We start from the raw sequence: 19,671 nt of genomic DNA on the forward strand, positions 1-19,671 counted from the left end.
GAAATACATTCGTTGGTGCTTGTGAGTTATGATTTTTGGTTGGAAATTGATCCACATTTAGTATGAACCTTGTTCTTAGGGTAGCAATAATTTGTGAACAGGTTCCCATGTTCTACAAGAATAAAAAAAAGTAGGCCTGGAACCAAATTAAAATGGTCCCGTCATTCTTCCTGTTAGCTAGCAGAGAGTATTTTTTAAAAGAAAGATTACTGAATGCCCGATACTATAAGTAAATATTCTTACCTACAATGGATAGAATGACCACCACAAAATCAAAAATGTTCCATCCAATAGTGAAGTAATAATGGCGGAGGGAGATCAGCTTCAGCACACATTCTCCAGTGAATAATATAATAAAAACCATATTTATCCAATATAAAACATAGGTCATGGTTTCACTTTGTTCATCTTTTTCTACCATCATAGTCACCATGTTAAGACATATAAGTACCATGATTGTAATATCAAAAGCTTGTTTTGTCACTATATCAAATATACATCCTTGGAATTTGTTCTGAAAAATGAAAAAGAATATGAATTGCAATCATACAAATAATATTTAAAAGCTATTCGCACATCAATAAAGATATTTGGCCTATTTAAACTTCAATGACTTGTTCCATAAACAGTTTCACTTATTTTATTCAATAAGACATATTCCTTGAAGACAATGGAGATCAAAAGATTTATTAATAGTTATGTTATATATGTATGTAATAAAATAATATTTATAATGCTTTAGATGCTCATTAGTCTCGATATGATAATGCTTTCTAATGCATAAAGTTCCTCTTGTTCATCACGACCTCTGACATTTAACAATTGACAAATAAACATGTAAATGTAACTAGTATCTCTTAAGGAAACTATTTATTATTTCTCAATAGATTACTGGTCAAAAGGTACAAGCAAATAGTCAACAAAAAATTCCATACTACTAACAATCAAATTAAAGAATGAGCCAGATTGCTAAGAATAAGAGAAATATAAATCAAAATAATTGGAGGTTTCAAATAACACGCTGCAAGTTGGCAAACATGACAAAACATGAAAGGTAATGGATCAATAATTCTGGAAAATGATTTGGAATCATGTGAATATTATGACTAAAATGTTCATATCCTTTGACCTAGGGAATCCATTACTAGACTTAAACCACATCAAGACCAAGGACATGAAAAAAAAACTATTCCACCTACCCCTTAACATTTATATATATGCATTTTTATCATAGCAAAGAATTAAAAATGAAGTAGATGCTCATGATTTAGAGAATGTACTAAAGAAATTGTAGAATATGAATGTGATTAAATATTATTGTGCTATTATAAAGGATGAATATGAATAATACAGAGGTGTGTGGAAAGATATACATGAAGTGATACAAAATCAAGTAGGCAGAGCAAAGAATATACTATATGCAATAACTACAACAATATAAACATCACCCCCAAGATACCAAAAGTGCAAAATTTTGTACTTTCATATTATATATTTTATATAATATAAAATGTTAAAATTATTTACGTATTTTAAATATATTTTATAATGAAACAATAAAAAAGAACTTGCATGGCTTGAAAGAAAAAAATATGAGAAGATACCACTCCCCTGTCCTCTTTTCCCCTTTTACAAAGGTGAGAAATCCACAACTGTGTTACATTACACAAGATTTTTTTCTGATGTACTGATTAGTTATATTAATTTCCCCTTTTTCTTTTTTACTTTCTCTTTATATTTTGGTAAATAAAATATTTGGTAAAGAGATGGGGAGGAGAGAAAATATATGTCATTTAAATATTTTTAAATGATCATATAAAAATAAATGACACCAATAAATATCTCTATTTCTACATATTGATGTAGGCATTTTGAAAACATCAATAAAATTCAAGATGGGAGGCAGAGTCAAGATGGTGGCTTGGAAACAGCAAAAGTCGAGTCCTCTGTGAAAACCTTTTCCACACCAATGAAAAACAAAGCTCTTCAAGGGGGACCCAAAACTAAATCTAACAACAGGACAGAGCTAGGGGACCCTCCTGCTTAATTTAAAAAGGTACACAGAGAAGGCTGAATTATTGGGTTGAAGGAAAAAGAAAGAAGCAAGGTTACAGGACCCAACCCCACAACTCAGATGGTAGCACAGATTGGAGGGTGGGGGGCTCCAGCCCTGACGAAATGCCTTGCTAACACAGCTAGGAGGCTCAGGGATCTGACCACAGCTAGCAGGGAGGCAGCTAGAAGACAGGCTCAGAGAGGAGTGCAGACTGATAGCAGATTCCAGCCACCTCTCTCTATTTGGGGTCTTTGCCTCTGGAGGTTTTTGGCCTTAGAGCACATTCAGTTCTGCAGATCAGCTTTACCTGGCTTAATCCAGTCTATCAATAGTGCAGATAAGAAGCCTTCAGAGGGCTAGGAAGCTCAATCTCCAACACCCATCCCCCCACCTACTACACTGAGATGCATTAAGAATCCAACTGCCTGGGATGCCAGGGTAAAGGCTGCAGCCTCTACAAAGTGGGGTGGGGGGGAAGCTCGAGACTGACCAGGCAGCTGGCAGGGAGGCAACAGGCAGAAAGGAAGAGATAAGAGGATGGGGGTATCTACCATCAGCCTCCACACCTTCACCTACACCTTCATCTTCTACTGGCAGCTAGGAAAGATCTGATCGCAGGGCTCATTAATACTCCATCAGCCTAATCTAGTCACTCAGTAGAGCAGAGAAGAAGCAGCCCCTTCAGGACAAAATAGCTAAAAACCAGAGATCCAGAAAATAAACAGAGGAACAAGATTACAGCCAATGATAGGGTAAAGAAGAAAAAAAAATGAGTAAACAACAACAACAAAAAGAAATTATAATAGACAGCTTCTATCCAGGTAATTAACAAAGAACAAACTGGACAAAGGAGGACTAGGGAACACTAAGCATAAAGGCAGGAACTCCAGCAAATTGGACATAGGCTTTGGAAGTACTCAAAACACAATTCAAAAAACAATTAAGAGAGGCTGAAAACAATTGGGAAAAGAAGTTAAAAAGCAAAATAAGTTATCTGGAAACAGAGGCACACGAGGTAAAATGAGAAAATAATCTCTTGAAAGCCAGAATTTAGCAGCATGAAAACAAGGCAAAGAAAGTGAATGATGACCTACAAAGAAAAACAGACCAGAAGAAAGATGACAAAAAGCCAGGGATGAAATTCACTCTAAAAATTAGAATCCAATAACTACAAGCAAGTGACTTCAAAAGGCAGCAAGAATCTATAAAACAAAATCAAAAGAATGAAAAAATTGAGGAAAATATGGAACTTCTCATTGATAAAATACAGCTCTAGAGAACAAATCTAGAAGAGAAAATTTAAGAATTTTTGGACTAAATCAAAATTATTAACAAGCACATGAAGAAGTGTTCTAAATCTCTTATAATCAGAGAGATGCAAATCAAAACAACTCTGAGGTATCACCTCACACCTAGCAGATTGGCTAACATAACAGCAAAGGAAAGTAATGAATGCTGGAGGGGATGTGGCAAAGTAGGGACATTAATTCATTGCTGGTGGAGCTGTGAACTGATCCAACCATTCTGGAGGGCAATTTGGAACTATGCCCAAAGGGCGACAAAAGAATATCTACCCTTTGACCCAGCCATAGCACTGCTGGGTCTGTACCCCAAAGAGATAATGGACACAAAGACTTGTACAAAAATATTCATAGCTGCGCTCTTTGTGGTGGCCCAAAACTGGAAAACGAGGGGATGCCCATCAATTGGGGAATGGCTGAACAAATTGTGGTATATGTTGGTGATGGAATACTATTGTGCTAAAAGGAATAATAAAGTGGAGGAGTTCCATGGAGACTGGAACAACCTCCAGGAAGTGATGCAGAGTGAGAGGAGCAGAACTAGGAGAACATTGTACACAGAGACTAATACACTGTGGTATAATCGAACGTAATGGACTTCTCCATTAGTGGCGGTGTAATGTCCCTGAACAACTTGCAGGGATCCAGGAGAAAAAAACACCATTCATAAGCAAAGAATAAACTATGGGAGTGGAAACACCGAGAAAAAGCAACTGCCTGAATACAGAGGTTGAGGGGACATGACAGAGGATAGACTCTAAATGAACACTCTAATGCAAATACTATCAACAAAGCAATGGGTTCAAATCAAGAAAACATCTAATGCCCAGTGGACTTACACGTTGGCTATGGGGGGTGGGGGGGAGGAAAAGAAAATGATCTATGTCTTTAACGAATAATGCTTGGAAATGATCAAATAAAATATATTAAAAAAAAAAGAAAAAAGAAAAAAAGAATTTTTGGACTACCAGAAGATCATGACAAAAGAAAAATCCTGGGCATCATTCTACAGGAAATCATCCAAGAAAACTACCCTGACGTTCTTGAACAAGAGAGAAAAGTGGATATTGAAAGACTCCTCAGATCACCTCCTGAATTTAATTCCCAATTGACAACACCCAGGAATGTTATAGCCAAGTTCAAGAACTACCAGACAAAGGAATAGATACTACAAGCTACTATCAGGAAATCACAGTTAGGATAACATTGGACCTGGCTGCATCCACACTGAAGGACCAGAAAGCATGGAATATGATATTCCAGAAAGCAAGGGACTGGGTCTACAACCAAGAATCAACTACCCAGCAAAATTGACTATATTCTTGCAGGGTAAATATGGTCATTTATTAAAATAGAAGACTTCCAAGCATTCATGACTTAAACAGAAATTTTGATGCCCAAACATAGAACTCAAGAGAATCACCAAAAGGTAATTAAAAAAGGGAAAGAAAATTTATGAGATCCAATAAGTTCAAATGATATGTATTCCTATAAAAAAAGATATTGGTAACTCTTAAAAATTGTTATCATCAGAGTAGCTAGAAGAATTATACTTAGAGGTTACAGTGGCAAACTGTACAGGACAATAAATATTAAATATTATATATATACATATATATATATATAAACTAGGGGTAATAAAAGAGGACAATACTAAAAGAAATGGGAAAAGAGATAAAATGGTGTCAATTTATATTTCATGAAGAAGCGCATGGAGGGGAGGGGAGGAGAAGACCAATACAATGGAAGGGTGGAAAACACTGGTAGCTAATAATACTTAAATCTTACACTCATTGGAATTAACTCAGAGAAGGAAGAAGAATCAGATACATTGGGGTAGAGAATTGTAAGAATTGTATTGTGCCCTATAGAGAAGAAAAAGGATAATAAACAATCTGGTGGGAAGAGGAACAATACGAGAGAGAGAGAGAGAGAGAGAGAGAGAGAGAGAGAGAGAGAGAGAGAGAGAGAGAGAGAGAGAGAGAGAGAGAGACAGAGACAGAGAGAGAGAGACAGAGAGAGACAGAGACAGAGAGAGAGAGAGAGAGAGAGAGAGAGAGAGAGAGAGAGAGAGAGAGAGAGAGAGAGAGAGAGAGTTTGGCGGGTCTTTTAAAAGGCAATGTAGTAAGCAAATAAATAAGGAGGAGAGGGGATGGGAAGGGAAATAACTTTAGGGAGGGGAAAGGAAGGAAACTGACTAAAAGAGAAAAGTTAGAGGGGAGGATAAGAGTAAAAAGAAAAGGTAGAATTAAAGGAGGAAGTCAAAATGAAGGGGAATACATAGACAGTAATCATAACTATGAATGTGAATAGGATGAACTCACCAACAAAAAGGAAGCAGATAACAGAATGGATTAAAAACCAGAATCCTACCATATCTTGTCTATAAGAAACACACTTGAAGCAAGTAGACATGTACAGGATAAAGGTAAGAGGGTGGAGCACAATGTACTAGGCTGCAATTGAGACAAAGAAGACATGAATAGCAAATATGATCTCAGACAAAGATAAAGTAAAATAGATTTGACTGAAACAGATAAAGAAAGTAATTACATCTTAATCAAAGGCAATATAGGTAATGAAGAAATAGCAGTATTCAATATGTATGCCCCAAATGGTATAGCATCCAGATTTCTAAAGGAGAAACTGAAGGAGCTAAAGGAAGAAATAGATAGTAAAACAATACTAGGGGCGCATCTCAATCTTCCCCATAAGAACTAGATAAATCAAACTAAAACATAAATAAGAAAGAAATAAGGGAAGTGAATGGAATGTTAGAAAAATTGGTGCTAATATATATCTGGAGAAAAATAAACAGGGATAAAAAGAAATATATCTTCTGTTCAGCAGCACATGGCATATATACAAAGACTGACCATGTACTAGGGCATAAAAACATTGCAAACAAATATAGGAAAGCAGAAATAATGAATGCAATTTTTTCAGATTATAATGTAATAAAATCATAATCAATAAGGGTTTGTGGAAAGACAGATTCAAAATTAATTGTAAACTAAATAATCTAATTCTTCAAAACTGGTGGGTCAAAACAAATCAAAGAAACAATTACTGATTTCATTGAAGAGAGTGACAATGAGGAAACAACTTATCAAAATCTATGGGATGCAGCCAAAGCAGCACTCAGGGGAGAATTTATATTCCTGAGTGCATATATCAACAAATCAGAGAAGGAACAGGCGAATGAATTAAGCATACAACTTAAAAAACCTAGAAAGAGGACAAATTAAAAATCCCCAGATAAAAATGAAATTGGAAATGATAAAAAACAAAGCAGAAAATAATCAAATTGAAAGTAAAAGAACTATTGAACTAATAAATAAGACTAGGAGCTGGTATTTTGAAAAACCAAATAAAATAGATAAAAGTACTGCTTAATCTAATAAAAAAGAAAAGAAAATCAAACTAATAGTATCAAATATGAAAAGGACAATCATCCCTCTAATGAAGAGGAAATTAAGGTATTTATTAAGGACTATTTTGCCCAATTATAAGGCAATAAATATGACAATCTAGGGTGTCCTGGATAGAAATGGGTGAATACCAAAATATTGAATTACTTAGAGTAACAAAAGAAGAAATAGAATATTTAAACAATCTCATCTCAGAAAAAGAAATTGAACAAGCCAACAAGAAACTCCCTAAGGGAAAAAAAACCCAGGGAAATGGATTCACAAGTGAATTCTATCAAACATTTAAAGAACAACTAATTCTAAAACTATAAACTCTATTTGACAAAATAAGGAAAAAAGGAGTTTTACCATATTCCTTTTATAACACAAATATGGTACTGATTCCTAAGCCAGGAAGACCAAAAATTGAGAAAGAAAACTATAGATCAATCTCCTTAATGAACACAGATGCCAAAATCTTAAATAGAATACTAGGGAAAAGACTCCAGCAAGTTATAAGGATTATTTACTATAATCGGGTATAATCAATTATACCCAGAATTCAAGGATGGTTTAATATTAGGAAAACCATCCATATAATTGACCATATCAACAACCAAACCAACAGAAATCACATGGTTAGATTAATAGATACAGAAAAAGCTGTTGACAAAATACAACACTCATTCCTAATGAAAACACTCTAAAGTATAGGAATAGAAGGACCTTTCATAAAAATAATAAGTAGTATATATTTAAAATCATCAGCAAGTATCATCTGCAATGGCGATAAGTTAGATGAACTCCCAATAAGATCAGGAGAAGCAAAGGCACCCATTATCACCTCTATTATTTAAAATTGAACTAAAAATGCTAGAGGTAGCAATTAGAGAAGAAAAAGAAATTGAAGGGATTAAAGTAGGCATTGAGGAGACTAAACTATCACTCTTTGCAGATGATATGATGGTCTACTTAAAGAATCCTAGAGAATGAACTAAAAAGCTAGTGGAAATAATCAACAACTTTACCAGAGTTGCAGGATACAAAATAAACCCACATAAATCATCAGCATTTCTATCTATTTCCAACACCACTCAGCAGCAAGAGTTAGAAAAAGAAATTCCACTTAAAATCACCCTAGACAATAGAAAATATTTAGGAATCTATTTGCTAAGACAAACCCAGGAATTATAGCACAACTACAAAACACTTTCCACACAATTAAAACTGGATCTAAATAATTCAAAAAACATTAATTGCTCATGGGTAAGGATGAGCTAATATAATAAAAATGACAGTCCTATCCAAATTAATTTACTTATTTAGTGCTATACCTATTAAACTATGAAGAAATTTTTTAACTAGAAAAAATTATAGCAAAGTTCATTTGGAAGAAAAAATGATCAAGAATAACAAGGGAACTAATGAAAAAAATATATGAAGGATAGGGGTGTACCAGTACCATATCTTAAACTTTACTATTGTTAAAGGCAAATTAGCAGGAGCAAGAACAATGTTACAAACCAGCTGCAGGATCCACAGGGACAAGCTGAATCACAAGGAAAGCCACTTTAACACTATAAAGCAGTGGTCATCAAAATAATATGGTACTGGCTAAGAGACAGAAGGGAGGATCAATGGAATAGACTTGGGGTAAATGACCTCAGCAAGACAGTCTATGATAAGCCCAAAGATCCCAGTTTTGGGGACGAGATCCCACTGTCTGACAAAAACTGCTGGGAAAATTGTAAAAGACTATGGGAGAGATTAGATTTAGATCGACATCTCACACCCTATACCATGATACATTCAGAATGGGTAAATGACAAGTATAAAGAAGGAAATTATAAGTAAATTAGGTGAAGATAGAATAGTATACTTTTCAGATCTTGCAGAAAAGAAGGAATTTAATACCAAGCAAGAGATAGAGAATATTACAAAATATAAAATGAATAATTTTGATTACATTAAATTAAAAGGGTTTTGTACAAACAAAACTGATTCAACCAAAATTAGAAGGAAATCAACATATTGGGAAAAATCTTTATAACAAAAAAAAACCTGACAAAAGTCTACTCAAATTTATAAGGAGCTAAATTAATTGTATTTAAAAAATCAAGCCATTCCCCAATTGATGAATGGGCAAAGGATGTGAATAGGCATTTTTCAAATAAAGAAATCAAAACTATCAATAAGCACATGAAAAAGTATTCTAAATATCTCAAAATTAGATAAATAAAAATCAAAACAACTCTGAGGTACCTTCTCACACCTAGCAGATTGGCCAATACCACAACAAAAGAAAGTGATAAATGTTGGAGGGGATGTGGCAAAATTGGGACACTAATGCATTGCTTGTGGAGTTGTGAATTAATCTAACCATTCTGGATGACAATTTGGAATTATGCCCAAAGGGTTTTAAATGACTGCCTGCCCTTTGATCCAGCCATACCACTGCTGGGTTTGTACCACAAAGAGATCATAGGGAAAAATACTTGTACAAAAATATTCATAGCCATGCTCTTTGTGGTGGCAAAAAAGTTGGAAAATGAAGAGGTATCCATCAATTGGGCAATGGCTGAACAAACTGTGGTATCTGATGGTGATGGGATAAGATTGTGCCAAAAGGAATGATAAACTGGACAAATTCCATGTGAACTGTAAAGATCTCCAGGAACTGATGCAGAGCAGAACCAGAACATTGTACACAGAGACTGATACACTGTGGCACAACTGAAAATAAAATGGGCTTCTCTACTAGCAGCAATGCAATGACCCAGGACAGTTCAGAAGAACTTATGAGAAGGATATTATCTTCATCCAGAGAAAGAACTATGGGAGTCAAATGCATAAAAAAACATATGATTGATCACATGGTTCAATGGGGATATGATTGGGGTGTTGAATTGAAATGATCACTCTACTGCAAATACTGATAATATGAAAATAGGTTTTGAGCAATGATACATGTAAGCCCAATGGAATTACTCATTGGCTCTGAGAGGGGGGAGGGAGGAGGAGAGGAAAAGAACATGAATCATGTAAGCATGGAAAAATATTATAAATTAATTAAATAACTTTTTTAAAATTCAAGGTATTCCAATGTTTAATGTATTTTTAAGCTTTAATAAATTCAGAAGTATAAATTATTACTTATATAACACAGTTTGAAATTGTATTAAAATTTACTTTTGTTTAATGACTATTATAAAATTTGGACAATAAAATTTTCATTTAAAATTTAACAGGAAACCCTCAAAAAAGTCATCTAAGATTCCAGATAACTTGGAGGTAACAATTTGCTTACCCCTGGTCTAGGAATTGGCTTTTGTGGTTTCTTGGACCCCAGTTTTTTCATGGCATTGTAGTATTTCTTCTGCTCCTCTGTCATAAAGATATCTTGGCCTCCAAGGTAAAGAAATAAAATAAAAACTACTTACAATCAGCTTCAATTACTTAATTCCTAAAAATTCCTTAACACACATTTTAAGAACAGTTACAGGATAAAATTTGGTCCTTAAGAAATGGAATTCATTATGTATAACATATCTCTTTGTAAAATTTTTTGAAGATCTGTATATTCTTGATAGAGGTTCTTCCAGGTTGAGAAGAAATATACACTACTTATCTACACATATATGTAAAGTGCCTCTTTCTCAGCTCTTTCATTTCCATTTTTATGACTAGGATATATATGACATAGTTATACATATTTAAAAGATTTATGATATGCACATAGTAATGATAAATTTCTTTATTGGTAGGGTGACCTGGTATGTGGTTTAAGAATTCTTTCCTCATTTGGCCTAGTATGGCTGTGGCAATGATTTCATAGTGCCTTATGAAGACAGGGAGGAAAAATAGTGAAAAATCTAGCTTTGTGATGAGGTTCACATTCATGTTTTTTATAAAAGTTTGCAGAAGAATTCAAAACCAAAAGCTCAAGTAAAGTCTTGGTTTATCTTTAATATGCCATCTGTCAATTAGCAAAAAAATAAAAAATAAAATAAACTTAGTTATGTGTAATTCATGCAATGGGCTGAATTGTTATACATATAATTATATTCAATTACAATTATATAAATTTAATTACACATTGTTATTGTAATATGTAATATATAACAATATACAATGTAAGTAAAATAATGTAAATAAAAATAAATATATGAAAATTATGAAATCACAAAATTCTAATCAGAAGATGAATGCCACCAACTAGGGAAATGTCTCTGAGTGTACAAAAGTGATGTTTGAGTTTATATATTGGTGTGTTTTCAAATAACATAGGAGGAGTATAAATTTATAGCTAGAAGGAGCCTGAGAGGTCAGATAATACAACCACTTCATTTTAAAGAATTAGAAAGGAAGATCCAAAGATTTTAAGATTTCCTTAAAATATAAGAGAAGTTGAACTACTTTAATCAAGAAATTAAACCTCAGCCTTTGATATTTTAATAGCAATAAAATAAGATCTAAATCTGGGCCCAGCAAACTATGGTGAAAAGGTCAAATCTGTCCTATTGCCTGTTTCAGTATGGCCTGAGGGTAAAGGATGTTTTTTACATTTTTAAATACAATAAATTTTTTTTATTAAAGTAATGTAAAAACCATTCTTAGTTCACTAGGTATACTGAAATAGGCAGAGTTGGGTTTACCACTTATCTAAATAAATGAGGGAATTAATTCTCACTGTGTGGCCTTTCCTTTCACATTATTTGGTAAGTAGTGGGCATAACAATGGTAATCAACAAACATTTGTTAAGTAGTGATTTCCCTGTGTTAATATCTGTTTCTTTGGACATCTCCTTTTGTCTTCATCATAATTCTTTGAAGAAATTCTTTATATCCTTCCCCTTTGAAATCTGTCCTAATATTGATGATACATGTTAAATCATTCCCACTTTTTCTTTCCTTCTTGATCATAAATTTCAAAGGATAGTGGTCACTTTCCCCAAAAGTTTACATCATTTCCAGAACTAGTTTTTTCTTGCTGGTAAGAATCAGTGCCAGGATAAAAATGCCTGTTTTTGTTTTCTGTTCTGAATTTGACATTTTCATTAAGGCCTCCCTGAAAATTAGGAAGTCCTTTGTTTTTAGAATACAATTTTACAGTAAATGTCTACATAATTAAAATTTCCCATCATTACTGTATCACAAGTAAGTGCGAAACTTGTAATCTTGTTCAAATTTATTACTTTTTATAAAGGCACTGGAGTTCTGCTGGCACTGTGAACCCCAGCTGGCCCCTTGAGATACTAGTGGAAAATTTTGAAAATTCTCAGCATACGTTACATTCACAAGTACGAATTTAATTTGTAATCTCTGCAATGTTAGAGTAATGTAGGGAAGAGAAATTAGCAAGATAGATACACAACTATGGAAGTTTTCCTGGGTTTTTGAAGGAAGTTCATGTAGAGTCATATTCTAGGAAATTTTATTAAGGTCGGAAGAATTTGAAGATTGTATTGATTTAGATGAACCTGATGATAAGCATATCTAGCTAATTTTGGAGAGGTTTATCACCAGAAATTTTGCCACCAGGAAATGTTATTTTGGCTGAAGTGATCAGTGAGATGATCAAAAATGCAAAACGCTTCAGTCTTAGTGGAGTAGCAAAGGGGTGAGAAGGTGCTAAGAATCTCATAATTGACTCAGCAGAACCAAATGTATACCTAAAAGACTCTTCAAATAATCTTCCTCTCATGTATATATTAGAATTATGCAAGAATCCATGATAGGTATGATTTGAGACATGTATGTGTTACAAATAGCTAAAAATTAATAAGATGCTAGGAGTAAAATGGGAAGACAAAGACATATTAATGAGATCATAGTGGATCTATGAGGGCTACCAATTCAGCACTCACTAACATTTCTCCACAATGCCATAGAGCTTACTAAGTATATGGAATTGCCTTGGTTGGGATTGTTTGGATGTTTTATTGGTCATGATTCTTAATGTCATATATATGTTGGATGAAGAAAAGGGGATGAATGATAATTACACACCCTAAAGAGGATCTGGGAAATTTGTACAGGTTTTTTGTTTCTTTTTGGTGTGTGTGCTACGTGTGTGTGTGTGTGTGTGTGTGTGTGTGTGTGTGTGTATGCATGCATGTATTCTCAATTCCTGTCATCAGATACTAGTGATTCCTCCTACTTGTTATGAATTTCTACTTGGCTATTACTGCATTAAAGGTAGAATTTCAAGTATAATACTTAATATACTGGTCCTATAATGCCATAATGATTCTTTATATTCACACTGACATTTTTAATAAAAAAATAGAATATGAAGGTTGTGTATGTACAGATACTGTCTTTCATGTTGTTTTTATTTGTATGCCCAGTTCCAAGCACAGTGCCTGGTATAGAGTAAGTGCTTAATAAATGCTGGTCTTTCCCTCCCCTTTGCAGCTAATGTCAATTGCTCAATTCCATACTTAAATGTAATGAATTATTCTTTTTATTATACATATTTTATTATAATTTAATTTATTTTGTTAAATATTTCCCAATTACATTTTGAATTATATTTAATTCATATTATCAATTTATTTTTTATAAATAGTATACATTTAAATTATATAAATTATTTTTTAAATAAATTATATTTTAAAGTATTTTTACTTTTTCCCAGATTACATGTTGATACAATTTAAAATAATTATTTTCTGACATTTTGCAATCCATGTTATCTTCCTCCCTGCCAGTCCTCCTGCCTCCCAAATTAGGCAAGGAATATGAAATAGGTTATACATATTACCAGCAATTAATTTTTACTGCCTGATTTTCCCAGGAAGAGTTCAATAATTATACAGTTGACAGAAAGAAGAAAAGGGAGGTAAGGTTATCTGGATGAGAGAAACTTAAGAAATGAAAATAAATAAGGAATGGAAGGAAAGGATAATTATTGGTAGTGTATTAGGAAAGTAACCAAAGCCTGTCAGATAGAAAAAGAACTAGGAAAATAAAGTACAAAGTTAGAAAAAAAGGCAAAGTGGAAAGTGAATTAATAAATAACATTCTAAGTTGGTCTCCAATCAAATAGTTGATTTCCTCAACATATATTCCTTCCTGTCATGGCAATCTAAATATTAGAAGATGCTCTAAGTATTTAAGGAGCAATAGATGTGAAGAAGGGGATATCATAGCTACTGATACTTCATCTTGAATAATTTAAAAATATTTTTAAATGTGCCATAGACTTGCAACTAATTGTGGATGTCTTTGAAGTGCTTATGTTCATCAATATTAACAGCAACATGGAACGATTAGGACATTTTAGAAATATGATTCTTTTGTGACCAGACACTTTTGTCAAGGGTAATATTTACATATTTTTATTATCATAATAATAGGTTCAAATCACCTGTATTTCAATTATCAATGATGATTAACTAACTCCTTATTTAAATTAAATACTTGATTAGAAGTAATGTCAATATATGCAATTGGTGGTTGAACCTGACATCTGAGTATAAAAATAAAGGCTTAGATATTAAAAACATACTTGGAAAATGTTAACTATAGATACTTTTATTATCTATAAGATTATTTATGAAAATCAAAGTGTAGAAGAACATTGCAAAAAATTGCTGAATTATCTTTCTTGTTGTGGCTATTTGTCCATATTTGATTTTTAATTATCTAAATCTAGCATGGATGCTTTTATCTCTCCCTTTTCCCTTTAAATACACATGAATTGCTCATTTTTATCTTTCATCTATTTTTATAATTAAATTAGAATAATCCTTCAAAATGTTGCATTAATTCAGTGTGTACATGAATAGGAAAATGATCACTTCTCTAATGAATGAGATAACTATTACTGATTCTTACAAATAATTTGGAGAAGCAATGAAACTTTAAATGAGAATGTTTTAAATCATGACAAACTAAACAGGCTGAAGTTTTTAAACTGTACATATATGACATGTATAAAGTGTTCCAAAAGCTTTAATGAAGTTTTTAGCTTTTAAAACTATACTAAGGCTTTTGGAAGACCTTATATAGACACACACACATTTAGGACAATGACAAAATGCTTGGAATACTTATCTTTTTTTTCTGTTGATTGAAATTATCTATGATGACACCAATGAAGAGATTCAAAGTGAAGAATGACCCAAAGATGATAAAGATGACAAAGTAAAGATACATGTAGAGGCTTGCTTCATACTTGGGCTGAAAATTTATCTACAAAATTAGCAAGAGTTAGCAATGGAGAACCACTAAGTTTAGGTAGTAACTTCAATTTTATAGAATAATTGACAAAATATGTTAATGATGTTCTTTTGAGGGATAATAATTCTGCTTCACTATATAAGGACCAGCTTTCTGCTTTCACTTACTTTAAAAATTCCATCATCTAGGCTTAGTAATTCTTCAATATTCCTATAAATTCTGAACAAACAAATGGGATGGGGCTATATATTACCAGATCCTAGTGTCACTAATTGATAAATAAGTAAATGAATTGAAATATGACTTTAATTTTCATCCATCAGGATTAAATAAAATCTGCCTAGTTAATAATGTCAACATTATCAGAATCCTTTCATTTAGTTAACAAAATAATATTAGAACTTAAGTAATATGAGATAAAACCAATGAGATAAAAAAAAAATCTCAATGATGCATGAATGTTTGTCGACCCACATAAGGTATTAGTTGGATTTTTATTGAAATTTTGTTGAAAAAATACACAATAGCAAAAAGCTACTATGAATTCAAAAGAATTATTATTAAATCCCAATATTATCTTCATCCATTTAAAAACAATGTTACATATTGAGTATATTATTTATTCAGTTTTTGGAAAGCATGTTTGTTTCTTTAATATGCTAGGTCAATTATTAAATTAGAGTCTTTGTAATAAGTCCAAAGCCTATGAAAGAAACCCTAGTAAATAGGGAAAGCAGTTAAGATACAGTGTGGCTTTGAGTGATAAATTGTTCAGTACTTACATTAACTGAATCAACAGCAGCATACATGATAATCATCCATCCTTTAAATGTGGCCTGTAAAAATATGATAATTATTAAATATATGTGTGAAATTTATAGCTTGGAACAAATAAAAGGTTTAAAAAATTCTAGTGCATCTAAAATCTTTTATTAAGTAATAATGGATTGTTAAGTCTCACAAGGTTTCAAAATACTGTTTTAATAGTAAATATTCATTTTTAAGGATTCTATTACTTTCATCAAAATGTTTTATATTAAAAGTTAAGTTTTACATAATAACTCTATTTAAAACTACTACCCAACTGCCATGATTAATCTATTAAGGATGATAATCCGTATTTCTAGGGAACTCTTTTCCCTACTTATCCAAAATGCACTGGACACTTTTCTCCAAAATCTCTAAACCTCATTGCTCCTAAAAGGTGTATATATATTTTAAAAGAAGGGTGGATGCTGTGGACAGCAACATACTGAGAATGGACTGTGACTGCTGCTTTTCATTTGGGGTGGACATCTTTGCTATTCTAATTTCATTTTCACTCTTAGTTTTCAATCAAACACTAAAAGGTTGTTATGTTGAAATATTAATTAACATTTTATTATGTAACACAAATATGCATTAATTGAGAAAAAGATCACTTACAACTTGAAGTAGAAAAAAGTAATCAATTCTGACATTATTTGACTAAAACTAGAATCTCTCCTATTTTTGTCTTTACCTCTTCATGCCTTTCCACTACCCTTTCATATAAGCTTTTGGATGGCTCTTGAATGAATTAGATAAGATCATTTGAATGATGGGGCCAAAATCATGTTCAATACTATCTTCCGATTTGGTTCAGAGTGTAGGGATGGGTAGGAGAGAGAAACTACTTATATCATCTGAAGAGCATATTGTTTTATAGTTGTTGTTTTTAGTATCTTAGTTTGTATGAATTGGGATACCTAGGCATCCTACAAAAAAAAATACCAAAATACTAAAAAACTAAAACTTTCCCACCCAACATTTAAAATGTCCCAAATACAATTTAATTTCTTTGACTAAAGACAAAGCTATTTATTAAAAAATCCAAATAGGTACCTGGAAAAGAGAACATCAAACTGTATCAGTCATTTAGATCTTAGTGTAGAAGTTATGAACAGATTATTCTCTAAAAGTATGTTTTGATATAACCTGTAGTGGATCATCCTAGACACAGCCATGGTTAGCGGTTTTTAATTATTTTCCCTTACTAAAGACATTTAATATTTTATTATTTATTATTTATTTAATATTTAATAATTTACTAGACCTCAAATGCAATAATAAACTAATACTAATTCCATGTCAACTTCACTTAAAGAAACACACAAAACAGGGTAAAAACCTTAATATCTACAATAGACAAAGAAGCTGTACTTCATTCTTGCGTACTTAATTTCTGCCATATATCAATGGGGTGATTTCTTAATCAGAAAACACTACATCTAAACATCTCTAATTTTATCTTCATATTTAGTTTATCACCAAGCTCAATAAAATGTTGTTATGTTGAAGTATTAATGAATATAATGTATTACATAATACAAATATATATTAATTGAAAAAAGAATCACTTACAACTTGAAGCAGGGAAAGGTAACCAATTCCAACATTATCAAAGTTCACTTTCACATTTTTCCACCGTACATCATGGCTACTATTCATGAGTTGTTTACACTGCTCATATGTCTCCACCACGGTTACAGGAAACCTCTCGCCATTTGTGGTGTTAACGCACTCATAGAACTTGCCAGCAAACAAATTTACTCCCATTATGCTAAAAATTAGCCAGAATATGAGGCAGACCAGTAGTACATTCATAATGGATGGAATTGCTCCTAAAAGAGCATTCACCACTACCTATCACACAAATAAAAATAAATAAATAAATAAATGAATGAATGAATAAATAACTTTGGTTCAATTAATTAATCATTCAGCAAATTATTATTGAGCATTAACATCCTCATTATTTTGCTAGGTACTGGGGATATAATTGCAAAGAACAAAGCTATTCCTCAGCAATAAGATATCAAATAATTATAACATATGTTAAATCAAATGAGAAGGCTATATAATTGAAGTTAGTCTCTCTAAATTTTATGTTACGGAATTAGGAAATCCAGTTATTAGTGACTGATCATATCAACCAACTAACCAACCAAGAAGAAATATTTTTAAGTATCTAACACATACTCCGCACTGTGTTAAATAAGGTAGGGTAAGACTTTGGTCACTCCCACAAGTATAGGGTCAAAGAGAAGACAAATGGCACTCTTGAGAGAATAGGTGAAAACCAAAGGTGATGAGTAACATTTAAAATTGTTAGGACATAGATGAAAAATGTATAAACTAATAAATAAAAATAAATAAATAAATGGAAACGATGTTTGAAAGCTGAAGCCATACATTCTGCATACTCTAGAAAAGAAAAATAAATTAAATGAAATATAGCATGTCAGTTAAAATAATGTAATAAATAATAATAAATGGTATACAATCATGGTTTTAAAAAGGATTCAGAACCCGAGGTTTGGTCACATTTCACATAACTTCAAATACCAAAGCTAAGGTAGGTAATTTTTTTATTGAAGGTAAAAAATTCTAGGAATAGGGGAAATAACGCTGGACTGAAAGTGTCTGGAGATATACTTCCTCTACCATTTAATAGACATGGGACCTTAAGGAAGAAACCTGACATCCTTGGGCTTCATTTTTCTCATCTTTGAAGGCATTTCTATGATCTCTAAATATCCCTGTCAGCCTCCATATTTTAATTCTAAATATATTCCATTATATTTTGAAAGACTTACAGATTCATGTCCTTGCAAGCATGTAGTGAGAGGTGGCCCTTGGCAAAATTATGATGGAAGTCGTCTTTTTCTATACTTTTTTCACCTCAGTTTTCAGCTTCATTACTGTTATTGACACTAGAATCCTTAGAGTATCCATTCTGAAGCTGCCCAGGGGCTTTCATACATTTTACTGCCTACAGTTAATTAATGCTCTAGGACTTTTCTCTCTCTCCTCTATCATGCAATTCTTTAAAAAAGGAATTTGACTTTCCTCCCCAATTTCATATCATCTAATCTTAGTCATTTTTCTCCTGTCCCATTCTTTTGACCTAATCCTTGACTATATAAGTGTTAATATAAGAATACATTCCATATGCTCATTATATTGATATAACCTGTAAGTAGCTATTGATTGTTCAGATACCATTTTAGTAAGGGAAATATTTGTGGACAGATCTGCTTTTTAGAATCACTCAAAAGACCACCAAGACTGTGAAACAGGACACAACAGTGGTTCATATGCTTGCAAAATTTTTAAAGTGGGTCCTTGGTGAAAGGAAGTACAAATCTTCTGATAAAGTTAATGCACTCTGGTTTACTTTTAGTCATCCATTCTGATCTCATTGACCACCATTTGTATTTAAATATTCTCTACATCTCCTGGAGTGGCACAGGAGATAGAGTGCTCAGCCTGTAGTTTTAGAAGATTCATCTTCCAGAGTTCAAATCTAGCTTCAGTCTTTTATTAACTGTGTAATCTATTATAAATCACATAACCCTGTTTGCCTCAGTTCCACAGCTATAAAATGAGCTAGAGAAGGAAATGGTAAACCACTCCAGTATTATCTTGGCCATGAAAATGCCAAATGGGGTTACCAAGAATCAGACATGACTGAAACAACTGAGTAACAACAATATTTCTTCAAACTTAACAGAGAGAAAACATTATTTTGCCCATTTTGCAGATATAGAAACAGAAAGGTAAAGTGATAGCAGGTCAATTACAAATTTAGGTCAGACATTAGGGCTCAACTCCACTTGATCAAATGGATTCTATCATTATTCAGAGAGAAGAAAAAAATAGGTCATTAATATGTAGAGGCTGACATCTGCTTTGT

At 32.5% G+C, this 19,671-nt stretch overlaps 1 protein-coding gene across 1 annotated transcript in view; it reads right to left on the bottom strand.

Annotated features, from left to right (window-relative positions):
• LOC100016648 (sodium channel protein type 9 subunit alpha) overlaps positions 1-19,671 on the bottom strand; it is a 228,785-nt gene that overhangs the window by 5,497 nt on the left and 203,617 nt on the right. Inside the window, exons 22-26 of the mRNA XM_007494304.2 lie at positions 17,337-17,618; positions 15,737-15,790; positions 14,829-14,966; positions 10,075-10,179; positions 244-514 (exon numbers count right to left, since the gene is read on the bottom strand). Coding sequence (XP_007494366.1) covers positions 244-514; positions 10,075-10,179; positions 14,829-14,966; positions 15,737-15,790; positions 17,337-17,618 — 850 coding nt within the window. The remainder of the gene's footprint in view (positions 1-243; positions 515-10,074; positions 10,180-14,828; positions 14,967-15,736; positions 15,791-17,336; positions 17,619-19,671) is intronic.

This window comes from Monodelphis domestica, chromosome 4 (assembly GCF_027887165.1).
Source record: "Monodelphis domestica isolate mMonDom1 chromosome 4, mMonDom1.pri, whole genome shotgun sequence".
In the NCBI taxonomy this organism is placed as follows: domain Eukaryota; kingdom Metazoa; phylum Chordata; class Mammalia; order Didelphimorphia; family Didelphidae; genus Monodelphis; species Monodelphis domestica.